This window comes from Aulonocara stuartgranti (assembly GCF_965226115.1).
Source record: "Aulonocara stuartgranti genome assembly, chromosome: 13".
NCBI lineage: Eukaryota > Metazoa > Chordata > Actinopteri > Cichliformes > Cichlidae > Aulonocara > Aulonocara stuartgranti.
Genome location: NC_138949.1, coordinates 35,354,790 through 35,370,477, shown reverse-complemented (window position 1 = coordinate 35,370,477; position 15,688 = coordinate 35,354,790). Strand labels below are relative to the sequence as shown.

Genomic DNA, 15,688 nt, shown 5'->3' with positions numbered 1-15,688 from the left:
GCAGAGAAGCAACAACACGATGAACCAATGGGAGTTCATGTGATTTTGTTTATTTAGCGTATGTACAATAAAGCTTCATCACACGAGGCTTTCTCAAAAAACAACATCCGTCATACATACACACAAAAAACACACCATCTCAATCTGCTCAAAGCAGTGGTCAAAGCAGTGGGCGGAGCTTTTACTCACTGTGGAGTTTCCACGGGGAGGGCTGTGAGTGGGGGCAGAAGCGTGTGAGTTCAGTGGACGAGGAAAAGCAGCAGCAGCGCTTCATAAAACAAATATTGCACAAAGATCAAAAGACAGCTATAGCAACCAGTGTGTCAATATCCACAGCACATAAGCAACAGATTAACCACAGCAGACGGGAACATTTCTGATCTTGTTGGATCTTCAGTCGGTAACACTGGAGTGTGAAGAGCAGATTGTAGGCTCGTCTATGCAGATCTTCACTCGTGGCTTTTGAATAGGTCAGCTTCACTGACTTCACCCATTCACACCTGCTCTCCACTGACAAAGTGACGTTCAACCAGAAGCCACAAGGACACAGAGCGAGTCACAGGTGAACATCAGAGACCAACTGCTGTCAGCAAAGATGAGACATTCTCATAGTCACAACAGTGAAGAGGTTTGCCTTTACACCTGCTGCTCCTGTACTTCATTCACTGCAGTGTTTTAGCTCCTCATAACTTACACATGAAGTCTATTTAACAACAAAAGGCTTCTTCTATTCGAGCGTTTCATACAGTACATCTCCTTCTATAGCATCACATGACATGTCACAAGGACTGTGTTCAGGGTTACGGGCAGATTTCCCCAACACGCAGATGTCTTCTTGTTCTCAGCAGCTGTAAACAGTGAATGAAGATCATGGCGCTTTGGGAGCTATAGCTGTTTTTTGACACAGTCAAACAGACTTAATGCTCAGCATTTTAAAGGACGGAGGGAGGGTGGTGCCAAACAGCTGTGTACAGACACAACGTGGAAAAGAACAGACATTCGTTTGGAAACAACTTAAAGGCAAACAATCAGGATCAAACCAGGTGTGGATTGAAAACACAGGTGCTAAAGCGGTTTCAACATCACACAGGCTCCCGGCTCACATTCAGAGATCATGTCTCTCTCACACTTACCAACAACGTGCCACAGAACCGCTGTGCACACCGGAGGAATGTTCTCAACGAAATATAACATTTACAGAAATATTCATAACTCGATGGGATCATCTTGCACCCAGGGACATTTAAAGAACAATAAAATAAAAACAACAGATTGTCTGAATACAGACCAACCAATCAAAACACTGAGGAAAACAATATATAAACGACACATGTGCAGAAGTGAAACCCCACCGATCGCTGTGATAACTCAAACATTTTACAAAAGAAAAATCAGGACTGCTCGCAGGATCCTTCAGCCAACAATACAAACCCTTGTTGCTCTTCATGTTTCATAATTGTTCTCCAAAATAAAAGGTAAGACAGCAACCTGCATTAAATGCATACAGTGACATTCTCAGGTCGCAGGAAACCAAAGGGATCAATGTGTAGCTGGCGTTCGATAACTCACGTGCAACTTTCATTCTTCCCTTTAAAAACCTCACGCATGGAAATCAGTAGATCAATAGCGGCTTTACCGTACGGTCCTTGTAAGGAACGGCCTTGAAACTATTTTCATTTTGACATGAAAAAGGAAACAAACAAATTACAGGTGACGCTCGACGCCCACATCCCCGTATTTTAAATGCAGTCTTATTTTAGTGCAGAGCCTCCACACAGATCTGCTCTTCGGTAATGTCGTCCAGCAGCGGCACATCTACGGGGCTGCACATGTCGCTGTCGTAGACCTCTGTCCCCAGGAGCGCCTCTTCCTCCAGACCTTCTTCTTTGCCCTTAAAGCCTCGCTGCTCTGAAGGAGAAGTGCTTTCCACCGACTCCAAGTCCTCGATCCCTGCGCGGTAGTGAATCATGAGCAGGGTGAGGGCCTGGAGTCTCTCCCCTGACTTGGCCAGGGCAGTGCTGATAAGGGCCTTGCGGCGTGCATCTGTGGCTTCCCTCTCCTCCAGCAGAAGGGTGTTATTGTGCTCCAGCTCCTGGTCAATTTCCTGTTGCAGTTTGTCCAGCATCAACTCCAACTTCTGGGAGCGCTCGTCTGTGGGCAGCCCCCGGTAAAGGTCGCGACCTATCTCCTTCACAGCTATGAACACACTGTCGTCCAGCCCGCCCTCCTTACGTACCAGTTTACTGCTCCCACCGCTTCCAGCTGGCTGCTTTGAGGGGCTGGCACCACTGGTGTACGTTTCAGTATCGCTGCTTTCATTGTCAGATGTGTTGGGGGTATGTTTAGGCGAGGGCTCCACCGCTCCCGGCACCACGTCGGCTACCTGTTCGGTAAACCGAGCCTTGGGCACCTGGCGAAGGTTAAGCAGACGGGAGCTGGTGTTGATAATGTGGCGAGTTAGACCCGTGGTGGCGCGGTTTATGGTGGATTTGGCTTCGAGGTCAGCTCCACGGCGTTCGGCTGTGGCCACACAAAAAGGATTTTCAGTGAGGCACTTCTCCTGGCACTTTTTGTGGCAAACATAGGCGCAGACCATGCACTGAGAGGCTGCCTTGGTCCAAACCTTTTTCTTGCAGTACTCACACCAGGTGGGGTTCTGGAACTGTGTGTCCTGGAAGTTATGACGGACCTCCTGCAACTGCAGCGCGCTGTAGGTCAAGTCCTCGCGTGGCGCTGCAGGGACGGGTTCCCTCTCCCTCAGGTCCTCCTCCTGAACACTGCCCTCTGTTTCTCTTTCCACCAGCCCAACTGGATAGTCCAGCTCCCCCTCAGCTAAGTAACAGAAGTTTAAAGTAACATCTCCATAACACAGCTTCTCATTGAAACCTTTGTGGGTGCTGAGACTGCGTAATGCAGTGCGACTGACGTTAGCTCTGGGCTCTGGAGCCCCCAACCTGAAGGTGCTCTGGTACTCTCCTGAAGATGTGGCCATACATTCCAGAGCTATGTGCTCCAACTGGAGGCTCACATGACCCAGGCATATCAGACTGCCCAGTTTAAAGGGATCTTTGCACCACAGGGCCACATTAAGGTATTTATGGTTGCTCTCTACCTCAAACACCACAGATGCCTTGGACCAGTGTGCCGTTTGGTTACGAAACATGGTTTCTGTGGATTCCCACAGGGAGTGGTCCTCTACACTGTCCCGTGTACTGGAGGAGCTCTCCGATGCTTTGTCCTTTGCTTGATCGGCCTTGCTGCTGCTGCTGGTCACAGTTGATGGAAGTACCTCCTCACTCATGTCCGTTGCCTTGCTGGACTGTTTCGCCTCCGTTTGTTTGACGCATGCCTTCTCGGTGGCAGACTTGTCCTCACCGGGTCCAGCGCGCTGAACCTTTTCTGGAGACTTTTCTGAAGCACTGGTCGTCTTAGTAATGGAAGGAGCAGCGGTGACATTAGCAGCTGCAGAATCCACACTTTCCAAAAGGCTCGTTTCGGAGGATGCCGACGTCAACCTTATCTGCGGTCGTGGTGGAACTGGAGGGCGGGAAGGGGGAGGTGGGGGAGGGACAGTAGGGCGTTGCAGAACCTCCCCTGGATCACTACTGGTCTTTTGTGGGGAGGGCTTTGGTGATTCTTTGGGCTGGGGCTTTAGTGGTGACTGGAGACCCACCAGGTTTAACTTGCGGTTGAGGATGGGTGATATAGTACCAAGAGGCTTAGAAGCCAGGTTGGCTACAGTCCTTTTGGGGCTTTGGTTTACTGTAAGTAAGAAATCCTCCTTGGTCTCACTGATAATTGTGGCACTGCTATTTTGCCCAGCAGTGCCACCGCTAGACTTGGATTCCACAATCAACTCTTCAAACTCAGAGTCTACGTCTTTGCTGTCAGACAGGTCAGAAAGGGTGCTGATGGGGGCTGGCTCTTCCTCATAACCTGCTTGCTGGGACATGAAACCAATTTCTTCAAGTCCTTCCTGCAGAGCTGCCGGGTTTCCCAAAGAGGGAGTCTGATGACGTACTGGTCTCTCGTAAAGTACCAACACCTTTTCTCCGGCCTGCTTTAACAGTTTTGGTACCTGAACCGAGGACGTCACTTTAACACCTGTTAACGAGAAAAGAAGAATGAGATCATGCAAGTTTCAAATTAGAAGTGCAAAGAAACGAATGTTTCATGTTAGAAAGTAACACAAACACCTCGGACCTCCAATTTCAATGAGACGATCACCCTTTTGCAGCTCTGCCAAAGCTGCTGGGGAGTTGGGCAAAACTGTCTCGATGCAAACATGCACTGCATCGCCCTCACTGGCAGTGACGTGCCTGAACGTCATCCCCACACTGCCACATGTCCCCTTGATAATCTCCGTCTGATGCAAGAGAGAAAGAAGGAAAAAAAGCACATTTAAGACTACGACCGACTAGTGGTTAAAAGTCACAAACGTTTACAAATGTTTAACTTTGTATAGTAATGCAGTGTGAGAGAGGTTTAATGTAGTCATACGCTGTTTTGGAAGAAAGTGTAAATAATTAGGTCTGAGAAATAAAAAATATTGCAAAAATGAATTAGTTTGTTTTTTGAAGCTCCTTCCAATGAGTCCGAGTTAGCAGGTTACTGTGTTTGAAACGGTCACAAACAGCGTCTTGAATAATCCGACCCCATCTTTGAGACCTGATGGGCACCTAAACCGAGCACTGTTGAGCACAGTGGGTGCCCCCACAGGTTTAAAACTTTCCTTTTTGCTACAGCATATAGTTAGGGCTGGATCTCTGAAGCTTAGGCTGCTGGGGGATTCCCATGATGCACTGAGTTTTTCTTCTTCATTCATTTTTAATCAATCTTTTTGTTAAACCCACTAAATTAAAGCTGAAAGCCTGCACTTCAACTCCATCCTAGTTGTTTTATTGAAACTTGATTGTGGTAATGTACAGAACCGATGGTAGAAAAAAGCTGATATTTTGTGACCTAACTGGATGTTCCAGGATGAAAGAGCAGGTGGAAAACACATGAAGAGACCCATGTCTGGTTTACAGAGAACAATAAAGGGGGGCTGACACGATGTGAGCAGACTGAGACAAACGACTGTAATCTCCCTGCTGTGGATTTGTTACAGTTCTGCTGGAAGGCAGTGAGTGAGTTGGTGCTGTCCATGAATAAGCATCTGATCTATATAGTCTGCACAGTTGGTTAAGGTGCACATGAAGTCAAACATCACATTATATACTGTTTATAAAGACTGATCCATTCTCTTTATGTCAAATGTTTCTTATTTTAAAATTTCTCATTATACGGGATAAGTAAGCTTAACATTTTAAACCTCTCCATTTTCATTCATCACACAACTGCGGGAAGCAGAGTCAGCACTGATGCTTCCCAGCACCAACCAGCAGAGCGTACTGCAGGAGTCGGCATGGCCCCCTGCCTGGGTGGGTGTCCTCCAAGTACTCTGCTTCCCCTCAGCTACACTAACTGGTGTTTCTAAATGATCTACCCAACATACAGTGTGTTTAAACAGAATAAAGAGCGACATGTTAGCGTGTAGCTGTCAGTGTGTGCGTATTTGCCTGCACCATTGTGTCGCACATTGATAAAATCTGGAGCAGGACTCCAGTCATGCATGGGGCTGGGAATAATTCAGCTCAGTGTGAGAGTCTTCATTGTGCTTCATTAATGGGCTCACTGGCTTCCTTTCTCGTCTGCCTCACAAACAGCATCACCACTTGCTTCCTGTGTGTGTAGTTGTATTACTGATATGTTGGGTACAATACAGTTCCATTTGGGGAGAAAAAGAGGTTCCCGGTAGGGCTGGGCGATATATCGAGTTTTTAAAAAATATCGATATATTTTCATACGAGATATAAGATGTGACAATATCGTTTATATCGATATAGTCTATGTTATGTTATAATTATACTTGTGGAGCCGCAGGTTTGCCTCTCTTTCGTCTACGCAATGTGCCTCTGCCTCGCCTCTCATTCACTGAACACAACTCCGCCTCCCTCATAGCTTCACCTGCAGGCAATGACAAGATGAAAGCGGAAAATCTCCGTTAGCGAGTTACCGTGCGTGGGGCTGGACGGCGTCAACGTGTTAGCGAGCTAACCGCGCTAACGACATGCAGCCCGGAGGGGCTGCACGGCCTAAAATCCTTTCATTTTCTCAAAAATCGTCAGTGCGCCTTATGTATGAATTCTGGTTGTGCTTACTGACCGCGAACCGATTTTATGTGGAACACGGCGCTCAGCAATCTGTCAAAAAATGTTTTAATATGACTTTGCTAAGCTACGGAGCTGCACCGCTTGATGGATTGTCGAGGATTACGGCTACCGGGGAGGAGCCTCGCGGAGTGATACGTACTGTGTGTGTATAAGGACCACAAATGGCACCTGTTCAGAGACGTGGTGCAGCTGTGAAATCTGTCTCTTTGTTATTATGCTCAGCGTCTATTAGTTTACATTTTGACTGCACAATTGTGAGCTTTTTGTTATACACAAAAACAACATTGTTTTCTTTTATTTATGGACCATGATTATTTAATAAATGCTGATAATTTATTTTTAAGTAATTTCGTCATGTACATCTACGCTGTATGTAAATAAAAGTGCCCGTGTGACATCTGGGACACAGTGTGACTAAGAACTCTCTTTTTGTTCTCAACTTATGGCTTTAAAAAAAAAAATCAAGATATATATCTTATATCGCCATCCAGCTAAAAAATATCGAGATATGAATTTTGGGTCATATCGCCCAGCCCTAGTTCCCGGCGAAGTGAATCGTGGAGAAGGGTAAGTAGTGGACACGATCTGGTCTCCAGGAAATGAAGGTAAGTTAATGTAATGTTCTCTGAAATGATTAAAAAAAGATTGAGTGTGTGTCTCAAGATTTAATCTGATCTGGCCATGTTGAAGACTATAACACTGCAGAGTCAACAGGTTGCTGCAGGCCAAAATGAAGACGTTAACCCAGCACATCCTACAGGCACCTACTGCATAACACATGATCAAAAATGCACTAAGTGTGCAACTGTGAGTCATGCTCATGCTAATGAGAATTACAAAACGATTCAATGACTGATGTTTATATGAATACAGGCGTGTTTACTTTTGGTTTTCTACACTCTTATGAAGAGTAGGTTTTAATAAACACATTACCAGCTGTACAACGTTATAAAACTGGTCTGGTTGTGCTTTGAGGTAGGAGCCAAAAAGGGTGTAGTTTGTGGGTGTGATCACCCATGTGTACACCTGTGAGCATGGACGCGCTTGTTTTTAAAAGGTTCCTTCATGTAACGATCTGCTAGGGAGTGTGGGGGGGCCACAGCCCCGTCCTCCAGGGCATGAAGCAGGTATGGAGGAGATCAAAACTCCAGACATCCAGAGGCCCCCAGAACACAAGGCTCCTACCTCAAAGCACACTGTGCGCTGTCGAGCTTATGTGCTGCACAATAATGTTTAATATTTTGTATTTACTGTTATATTCCCATATATCATCGTGATGTTGTTTATTGTATTGCTCTCATTTTCTTCTGCTTGTTTTATTTTTTCTTTCTCAACAGGTGATCCAGATGATCGATATATGCATTTTTTTGTCTGCTTATTTAGTTGGTTTTTGTTTTTTGCCCTTTATCCCTGTCCCTCTTCTCCGCTGTTTTCCCCCCCCTCTTCCTTTCTCCCTTTTCTTTTCCTCATTCAAGTCTGTCCCGTATCTAGCAAGTGAAAATAAAAAATAAATAAAATAAACAATAAAAGGTGAATCAAATAGACCATTACGGCAAGGCTGGGATGGTCCATTTGGTAAAGTAAATCCGTTGGGCATCTTTTTTCGCCTTTAGACAACAATTCTGATGGCAGAAGAACCAAACGGGACAGGCAAAAATAAATAAATAAATAAAAAAAATAAAATAAAAAAAAGAATTCTGGTTGTGCTTACTGACCTCAACCGATTTTATGTGCTACACGGCGCTCAAAAATATTTTTATGACTTTGGTGAGCTACGAAGCCGCACCGCTTGATGGACTGTTGGAGCATTACGGCTACCGTAGTCAGGAGCCTCGGAGAGGAATCTGGGTCCTAAACTCTGTCGCTTCAGGTCCCAAAGTCAAACAAACACTGCAGCATCACTGAGAGTTAAAAACGGTCTAAATTCTTTCATCTGTAATAAAATGATCAGCGCTGCTCTACCAGGTGTAACAATTAAGTTTAACATCCAGGCATCCATGAAAACTGAATTTATTACATTTAACAGAGTTAGAAGTTAGCAGGGAGTTAGCTCGCTAGCTTCCACCTAAGCATGACATACCATGTTCTGACTGAGAGATTTCTGAAAAAATTCAAACGTACAGCTCTGTTATCACTTCCAACATAAATGAAGACAGAAAACTAAACAGCAGTGACGTTTGTAGGGTTACTGAAGTTGGGCTAGCTGGTATATAATGATGTGCTACGTGATTGCTAGCGACACAGCTGTGTTAGCATAAACACAGTGAAGCTGGAGGATGAACGGTAACTTCTTTTCACTCGATAAAAGTTAACGTGAGGGTTCCCGATGGTTAGGGACAAATGTAATCGCATGGCAGGATGCTGTAAAGGGACCAAACTTCAGTCAGGAGAACAACTGAGATTATTCATCCACAATACGAGGTTAGTCATTAATATACTGCAACAACATGGGAATAGAGCAGCTGTGAGAGAATTCAGCATTAATGAATCAATGGTACAGAAGTGGAGGAAGCAAGAAGAATGAGTTTAATAAAGTTAGACTTATCTGACTGTCTTGTTTAATGCGCCTTACGTATAAGAAAATATGGTAGTTGTAATGTGTGTCTATGAATGATAAAATAATTTCACTTCATTTAGACAACATTTATATATCACTAAGGTATTAACTAACAACTCTGCAAACACAGTGGCTGACTGTTTTATTTATTATCTGCTGCATGATACACTGGCATACGGCGGGGAGGGGGCGGGACTTCAGGTTCTGAAAGGTGAGAGTAGGTGATGAGGAGCAGCCTTGTAGCTGTGTGTATACAGCTGCTGTACCAATGCCTACAATAGATTTGCAGGAGAACACAAGTCCATCCTGCTCAAGTGCAAATACACACACACACACACACACACACACACACACACACACGCGCAGTCACTGTCACTCATATGCACCCAATTATACAGCAGCACAAAGGCCCAGTGCTAATATTAGCTCGTTTTCAAGACATAAATCTGCAGTTTCATTTGTTTAAAAAACAAAACCCTCCTAAACCTGTTCTATTAGTTTGTATTTAAATACAGTGACCAAGTGTAGAAGGAGAAATTGAATATATGAACATAAGAGTAAGTTTACTGCAAAGTCAGCCACATTTAAAATGTGAAGGATTCATGGTCTTATAAACATGGTTCACATGGAAGTCAAACTTGGGAACCTCTAGCCCAGGGGCGTCCAACTCCAGGCCTCGAGGGCCGGGGTCCTGCAGGTTTTAGATGTGTCCTTGATCCAACACAGCTGATTTGAATGGCTAAATCACCTCAACATGTCCTGAAGTTCTCCAGACGCCTGGTAATGAACTCATTTTATTTAGGTGTCGTGACCCAGGGTGAGATCTAAAACCTGCAGGACACTGGCCCTTCAGGCCTGGAGTTGCCACCCCTGCTCTAGTCCATATTTGCCATAGATATTCCCACACAATATCCCAGGCACTTTGCTGTGTCCATCAGTGTACGATGTCCCAACTTACATGCTACATGTGGGGGACCTGACTGCTCTATGAACCTGGTGCATAATAAAAAAAAAAAAAAAAAAAAATCAAAAAAAAAAAAAATCACAGAGTCTTTGTTTACACAGTCAAAATGTAAACAAAGACGCTGTGCGTAATAAGCTTCTACTCTACGTAATTCAGCTTCTACTGCGTGACTGACAGCCTGGAGTTTGAAATCCACTTCGTAAACACGTCTCTGAACAGGTGCCATTTATGGTCCTTATACACACACAATACGCTAATATTACGTTGAAGCACAGTGCGTATCACTCCGCGAGGATCCTCGGTAGCCGTTAGTGATGGGATTTCCGGCTCTTTTTAGAGAACCGGCTCTTTCGGCTCTGAACCGGCTCTTCAGGTTGTTTTGTTGCTTTAATTAATTTATTATTAACAATAATATAAAATTATGCACAAAAGGAATTACTAATGTGTAAAAAAAAAAGTGGTTTTATTTATACATGTTTATATATAAATATATTCAGTGGCCCCTAGAGACAAAACACATACAAACTCCAAAACACATTTCTAGCATAAGTGATGTAGGTAGCTCTGAACTTCCAAAACAGAGCTACCTAGATCTCGTAAATTACACAATTGAAAGCATGAAAGCATATGTGTATTTGTGTATTTATACACAAGCATTCATATATAGTCAAATAAAAAATTAAAAAAAAGTTCATTTTCCTGTTATTACCACACACCAAATCCGGTCGTTGGTACTTGCTGGCTTGTGTAGTCACTAGGTAACAAAAGCTCAACACTGCCCCCTAGCATCCTGGAGCACTTCTGTTGTGTTTTGTACGTGTTTTGAGTTTTTATGTGCTTCGGAGTTTGTACGTGCTTTGTCTCTAGGCGCCACCATAATTATACTTTTATTTATTCACTCCACATAAAATGTAATAAATAAATCATATAATACAAAAATCAACTATTCACATTTCAACTTTTCACTATTTAAATTTTCAGCTTTTTCCTTTTAAACAAATTTAAAGTGAAACAACACAAAACACTGCAAACCACAACACGATTAAATATAAATTAAAATATGAAAACAAAAAGAAGATGCACATTCTCTGTCATATGGGCCTGCATGAATAAACTTTCTGAATCCTTTATCATCTGCAACTGAAAATAGTTGTGGATGATTACTATACCTTTCTAATGTGACGCTGTTGTCCCTGGCTCTCTCTCTCTCCCTCCCGCTCTGTTCCTGTGCTACTGAGTGTAACTACCGCCCCTCCCCCCTCTGCCCAGCGCAAAGCACAAGGCTCGCACGCGGAGTGACGCGGGAAGAAAGTGGAGAGAGAGGGCGAGAGAAAGAAAAATAAAAAAAAAAAACCACGGCTCGCGATAAGGAGCCGGCTCGCGTCGTTCACGTCAAAGATCCGGCTCTAAGAGCCGTTCCGTTCGCGACCGACCCATCACTAGTAGCCGTAATGCTCTGACAATCCATCGAGCGGTGCAGCTCCGTAGCTTAGCAAAGTTGTACTAAAACATTTGACAGATTGCTGAGCGCTGTGTTCCACATTACATCGGTTCGCGGCCATCAAGCACAACCAGAATTCATACAAAAGGTACACCGTCAACTTTTGAGAGAATGAAAGGATTCCAGGCTGTGCAGATGGTGTTAGTATGCTTAGCTCGTTAGCGTGGTCAGCTCGTTAGCGTGGTTAGCTCGTTAACACGTTGACGCCGTCCAGCCCCACGCATGGGGCGATGTGCAGTAACTCGTTAACGGAGATTTGCCGTGTCCATCTTGTCGCTGCCTGCAGGTGAAGCGATGGGGGAGGAGGGGGAGCTGTGTTCAGTGAAGGAGGGGCGAGGCCGAGTAACGTTGCGTAAAGACAAAAGTGGACGAAAGAGAGGCAAACTTGTGGTTCCACAACTATAATTATAACGTAACATAGACTATATCGATATAAAGGATATTGTCACATCTTATATCTCGTATAAAAATATATCGATATTTTTAAAAACTCGATATATCGGCCAGCCCTACAACAAACTGTCAGGATCAGCCTGATATTATTTGTATCCCACAGTAACTTTACTGTATGGGGAGCTAACACCTCCAAAATGTCAGGAGTAGTTAGTCATAAGAAGTGTTTGTGAACTAAAAATCAAGACTGTGGGATCCTGTTGGTCCGTGGTTTGGAGAGCCCAGCGCTGCTCCCGATGGAGGGGAAGCTAATTCTGTCGGGGAGACCTACCTTGGCACTTGTGCAGGTGAAGCCAAATGCAGGATGTGCTTCATCATATGTTCTAGTGTTTGGCTTGGTTTGGAAACATATTTGGCGATGCTTCATTTCTGCTTTGCTTTTTTTCTTTTCTTCTTCATACCGCGCCTCACAGTTACACTTCAGCTCTATAAATATAGAGTTGGGTGCATTGGTCAAACACTCTGCTCCAGGTATACAACAGCCAACAGAAAACACTTCACACAGGTAAATTTACTTCATTCGTTTAATGAGTACAAGCCACACAACCCTGTACTACCCTAACAATGCAACTCAGACTGGAGACACCACAGTCATCGTCTGCAGGCCAGTTTCCTGACAACATACAGGAGCAGTAATGAAAGCCAGAGTCACTGCATCAGACGCACCGTCATCGTTTCTGTGTCGTCTTTACTTTTCAAGAGAAAACATTGACGCCCTCAGTAAGTCACTGCTCAGTATAGAAGCAGGCAGGTCGAGTCAGTCACTGGACCAGAACACAAGACTTGCTTAAGTCGCAAAAATTCTACTTAAAAACAAGCAATGCATTACATATATCAATGGGCCAATTAGCCTGTCGCTTGAGGGCAGAGATGCTGGTGTATGGGCTGAAGTAACCTTAGCTCTCTGTATAAAGCATCCATCCATGTAAATTGTTGATTTCAATAAAATTCTTGACAATTACAGGGTGAACAAAGTTCAATAAAAAGTAATATATGGATGCTTTCTCCTCTGACTTCTGATAGAAGGTATCTTCTGTAAATTTCAGAGTTTAATTGCTGTGCAGAGGTAGTTGCTCTGAGGGCTGAGCAGCAGTGTCTAAACTAACCTTGTTAACATCGACTAAGACAACAAGTAGCGCCCGGTTTCTCGTCTCTGAGCAGGAAAGACAAACAAAGAACATCACAACCCTCAGCTGGATACATGTAAATGGAGCAATTCACCATCTATTCTAGAAATCCTGCCTCTTTTATCTACACTGCCACAGAGAACAAATGAAAGGTTAATATGTTCAAATGGCAGCTTTCACTGCTTTAAAGTCGTCTCCTTTACCTGCAGGACAGAAACCCAGACAAGTCTTACTTTGATCTATGAATAAAACACTCACTTTGATAAGACATCTATTACACAATGGTGTATATCATAGGCCTCCTGCAACAAAGAGTCCATACAAATAAATTGGATTTTTTATTTTTATAAAAGACTACGTTTTAAATTACAAAAGAGTAAAATGAAGACATGCTATGAGAGTAGGTTTCCATGCTTAGACAAATCCCTACAAAAGTATTTATATTTAGCTCATTAAATGTTATATGGATAAAATTAGAGAGCCCAAACTATAGAATAACTATATCCTCAAATATAGGGAGGCCGTAGCTCAGCTGGTAGAGCGGATCACCTACTCACATCTTCGATCCCACGCTCCTCCAGTCTACATGCCAAATATCCTTGGGAAAGATACTAACCCCATGTTGCTCTCCGATGCGTCCATCGGAGCGTGAATGCGAGTGAATGTTAGATAGAAGCACCTTAGATAAAGTGCTTGTGTGAATGGGTACAATTGCGTGGATGCACGAGTTGTATAAAGCACTTTGACAGTAGAAAGCGTTATATAAGAACCAGTCCATTTCAAAGGTTCATGCAAAGCAAAGCCCCTACAAGCAACCCATTCAAAGGGTGGCCCAGGAGCAACGTCTGCCTGTGGCCCTGGCAGAAACAGCATAGTGCAGACGCAACACACCTAGTAGCCTAGCAATATTCAACCCACAGTGCACCATCTACTACACACAGATCAATGCTGATGGTTTCTAAAGATCACAACTTACAAAGGCACCACAATGACAAACAGCTTCCTGCAAAAGAGTTTCCCTGCATCTACAACCAGAGGTGCACTACCACGGCGAGGTCATGTGCAGCTCAGACAGCGCGTCCCGCTGTGTTTGCGAAGAAGATCCAGCGTTTGTCAGACTCTGAAACAGTGAAAGGCTGCATGCTGGCCATGGTGGATGAGGGGATAAATGATGACGATGTATAAGTGAGCGTGACGTCTGCTATTAAGGACAGTTCAAATATTCACAGGGTTAAAACTGTGGCGTCAGACGTGTTTGAAATGCTGATAGATAACCTGAAGAAAACTGATGTAAAGTCTGTAGCAGTAGATGAGTCCACAGACACAACTGATAACGCACAGTTGTGTCGTGTTTTTCATGGCTTACTGCCGTTAGCGGGACACACAACTGGCGAGATAATGTTTGAGAAAATTTCAGCTTTTTCGAGGACAGAGGTCTGGATATGAAGTATGCTTGTGACGGATGGAGCTCCACCCATGGCAGTGAAGTGAGCAGTTTGGCAGCACCGTGGTTGGTGCTGATAACCTTACACTGCACTGTCCATCAGACGGCGTTGTGTAAGTAAGCACAGAGCTCAAAACGGACAGCGTGATTGGTTAAGGCGGAGCCTCCAGCACCACTTATTCCGCATGCTGCTCTCAGAAATGTCTGCTGAGCACCGTGACCTGCTACTGCACAATGATGTCAGGTGGTGTCCAAAGGCTGGAGCGTTTCTGTGACCTCAAAGAGGAGATCGCAACTTTCCTCTGCAACAGCAGGCAAAAAAACCAGAAACACACTTGAATCGCATACAACAGCTTCATGGCCAGTGTCGGCTTTCTGAGCGACACACTCAAACAGCTGAATGACCCCTTCAGCAGAAGGGGACTAATCGGCCAGAGCAAAGGAAGCGGTCCTTCCACTGACGAGGGGAAGTTCATCCTCGAACTTGTAGCCATGGCACAGGATCTTCGCACCAACGGACCAGTAAAGTTTTGGACTGATGTCCATACACACCAGCGTCTTAACGTTAAGAATGCAGCCGTCGTCATCCTCAGTGTGTTTGGGTCAGCGTGCACATGTGAATCGAACTTTTCACTCAATGAAAAGCAGCTCTCGTTGCTCACCGACTGACAACACGCTTCACCGCTGCCTTTGGATTGCCAAAACCAACCAAAACACAACCAACCAAAAACAAAACAAACCAAAAACCCCCAAAAAACTGTCAGTTGTCGCATTAATGATGTCCGGGTAACTGTAGCCTAGATATCAACATATGAACTGAAGCCATGCCTAATTACAAGCACAAAGCTGTGCTCTGAGCGTGCAGCCGTAAATGTTGCATTCATGTGTTACTGCTGTGGGTTTGTGCACTGATAGGGTTCATTGGTCTTTTTTAATTCTGTTGAATGCACTTTAACAAGATATCTATTTTATTTTGAAAGGGAATTATCAAAATGTTTGTTTTTTATTTCAAATATGAAGAAAAAAGTGTCAGCACTGCCACAGACCTTTACTATTGAAGAAATTCCTACAAGGAGTTGCTGCTTTGGGCTGTCAGACTCTTTGAGATTTAACCTCTGCATTAAGTGTCATTTATATTGTGCAAATTCATAAGGATACTCAAAAGCTAAAAATCATTTGCTGATCCACTTTGAATATACAAAGAAGTCTGAAAATTCAATCCAAAATAAAACAGAAAACCTGAATGGAGTCATGCAAACACTAAAGTGAAGGACGATATTTATAAGGATCTAGAAGAAGAAACAGCCGGTTGCAGACATAATGGCTAAGTTAGACTGAGGCAGCACCTCCTGTCGCCTAGCTGAACGTCTCTTTGGTCTCCAGCATGTCTGGGAGGGTGTGTGCGAGATGGAGATGTGGGGTTGAGC

The 15,688-nt window shown here is 44.1% G+C and overlaps 1 protein-coding gene across 1 annotated transcript in view; it reads right to left on the bottom strand.

The window, feature by feature from the left end:
• Positions 1 to 28: 28 nt before the first annotated feature.
• Positions 29 to 15,688, bottom strand: part of pdzd8 (PDZ domain containing 8) — a 40,470-nt gene continuing 24,810 nt past the window's right edge. The window contains exons 4-5 of the mRNA XM_082558393.1: positions 4,204 to 4,366; positions 29 to 4,104 (exon numbers count right to left, since the gene is read on the bottom strand). Of these exons, the coding sequence (XP_082414519.1) occupies positions 1,757 to 4,104; positions 4,204 to 4,366 (2,511 nt within the window). The 3' untranslated portion in view covers positions 29 to 1,756. The remainder of the gene's footprint in view (positions 4,105 to 4,203; positions 4,367 to 15,688) is intronic.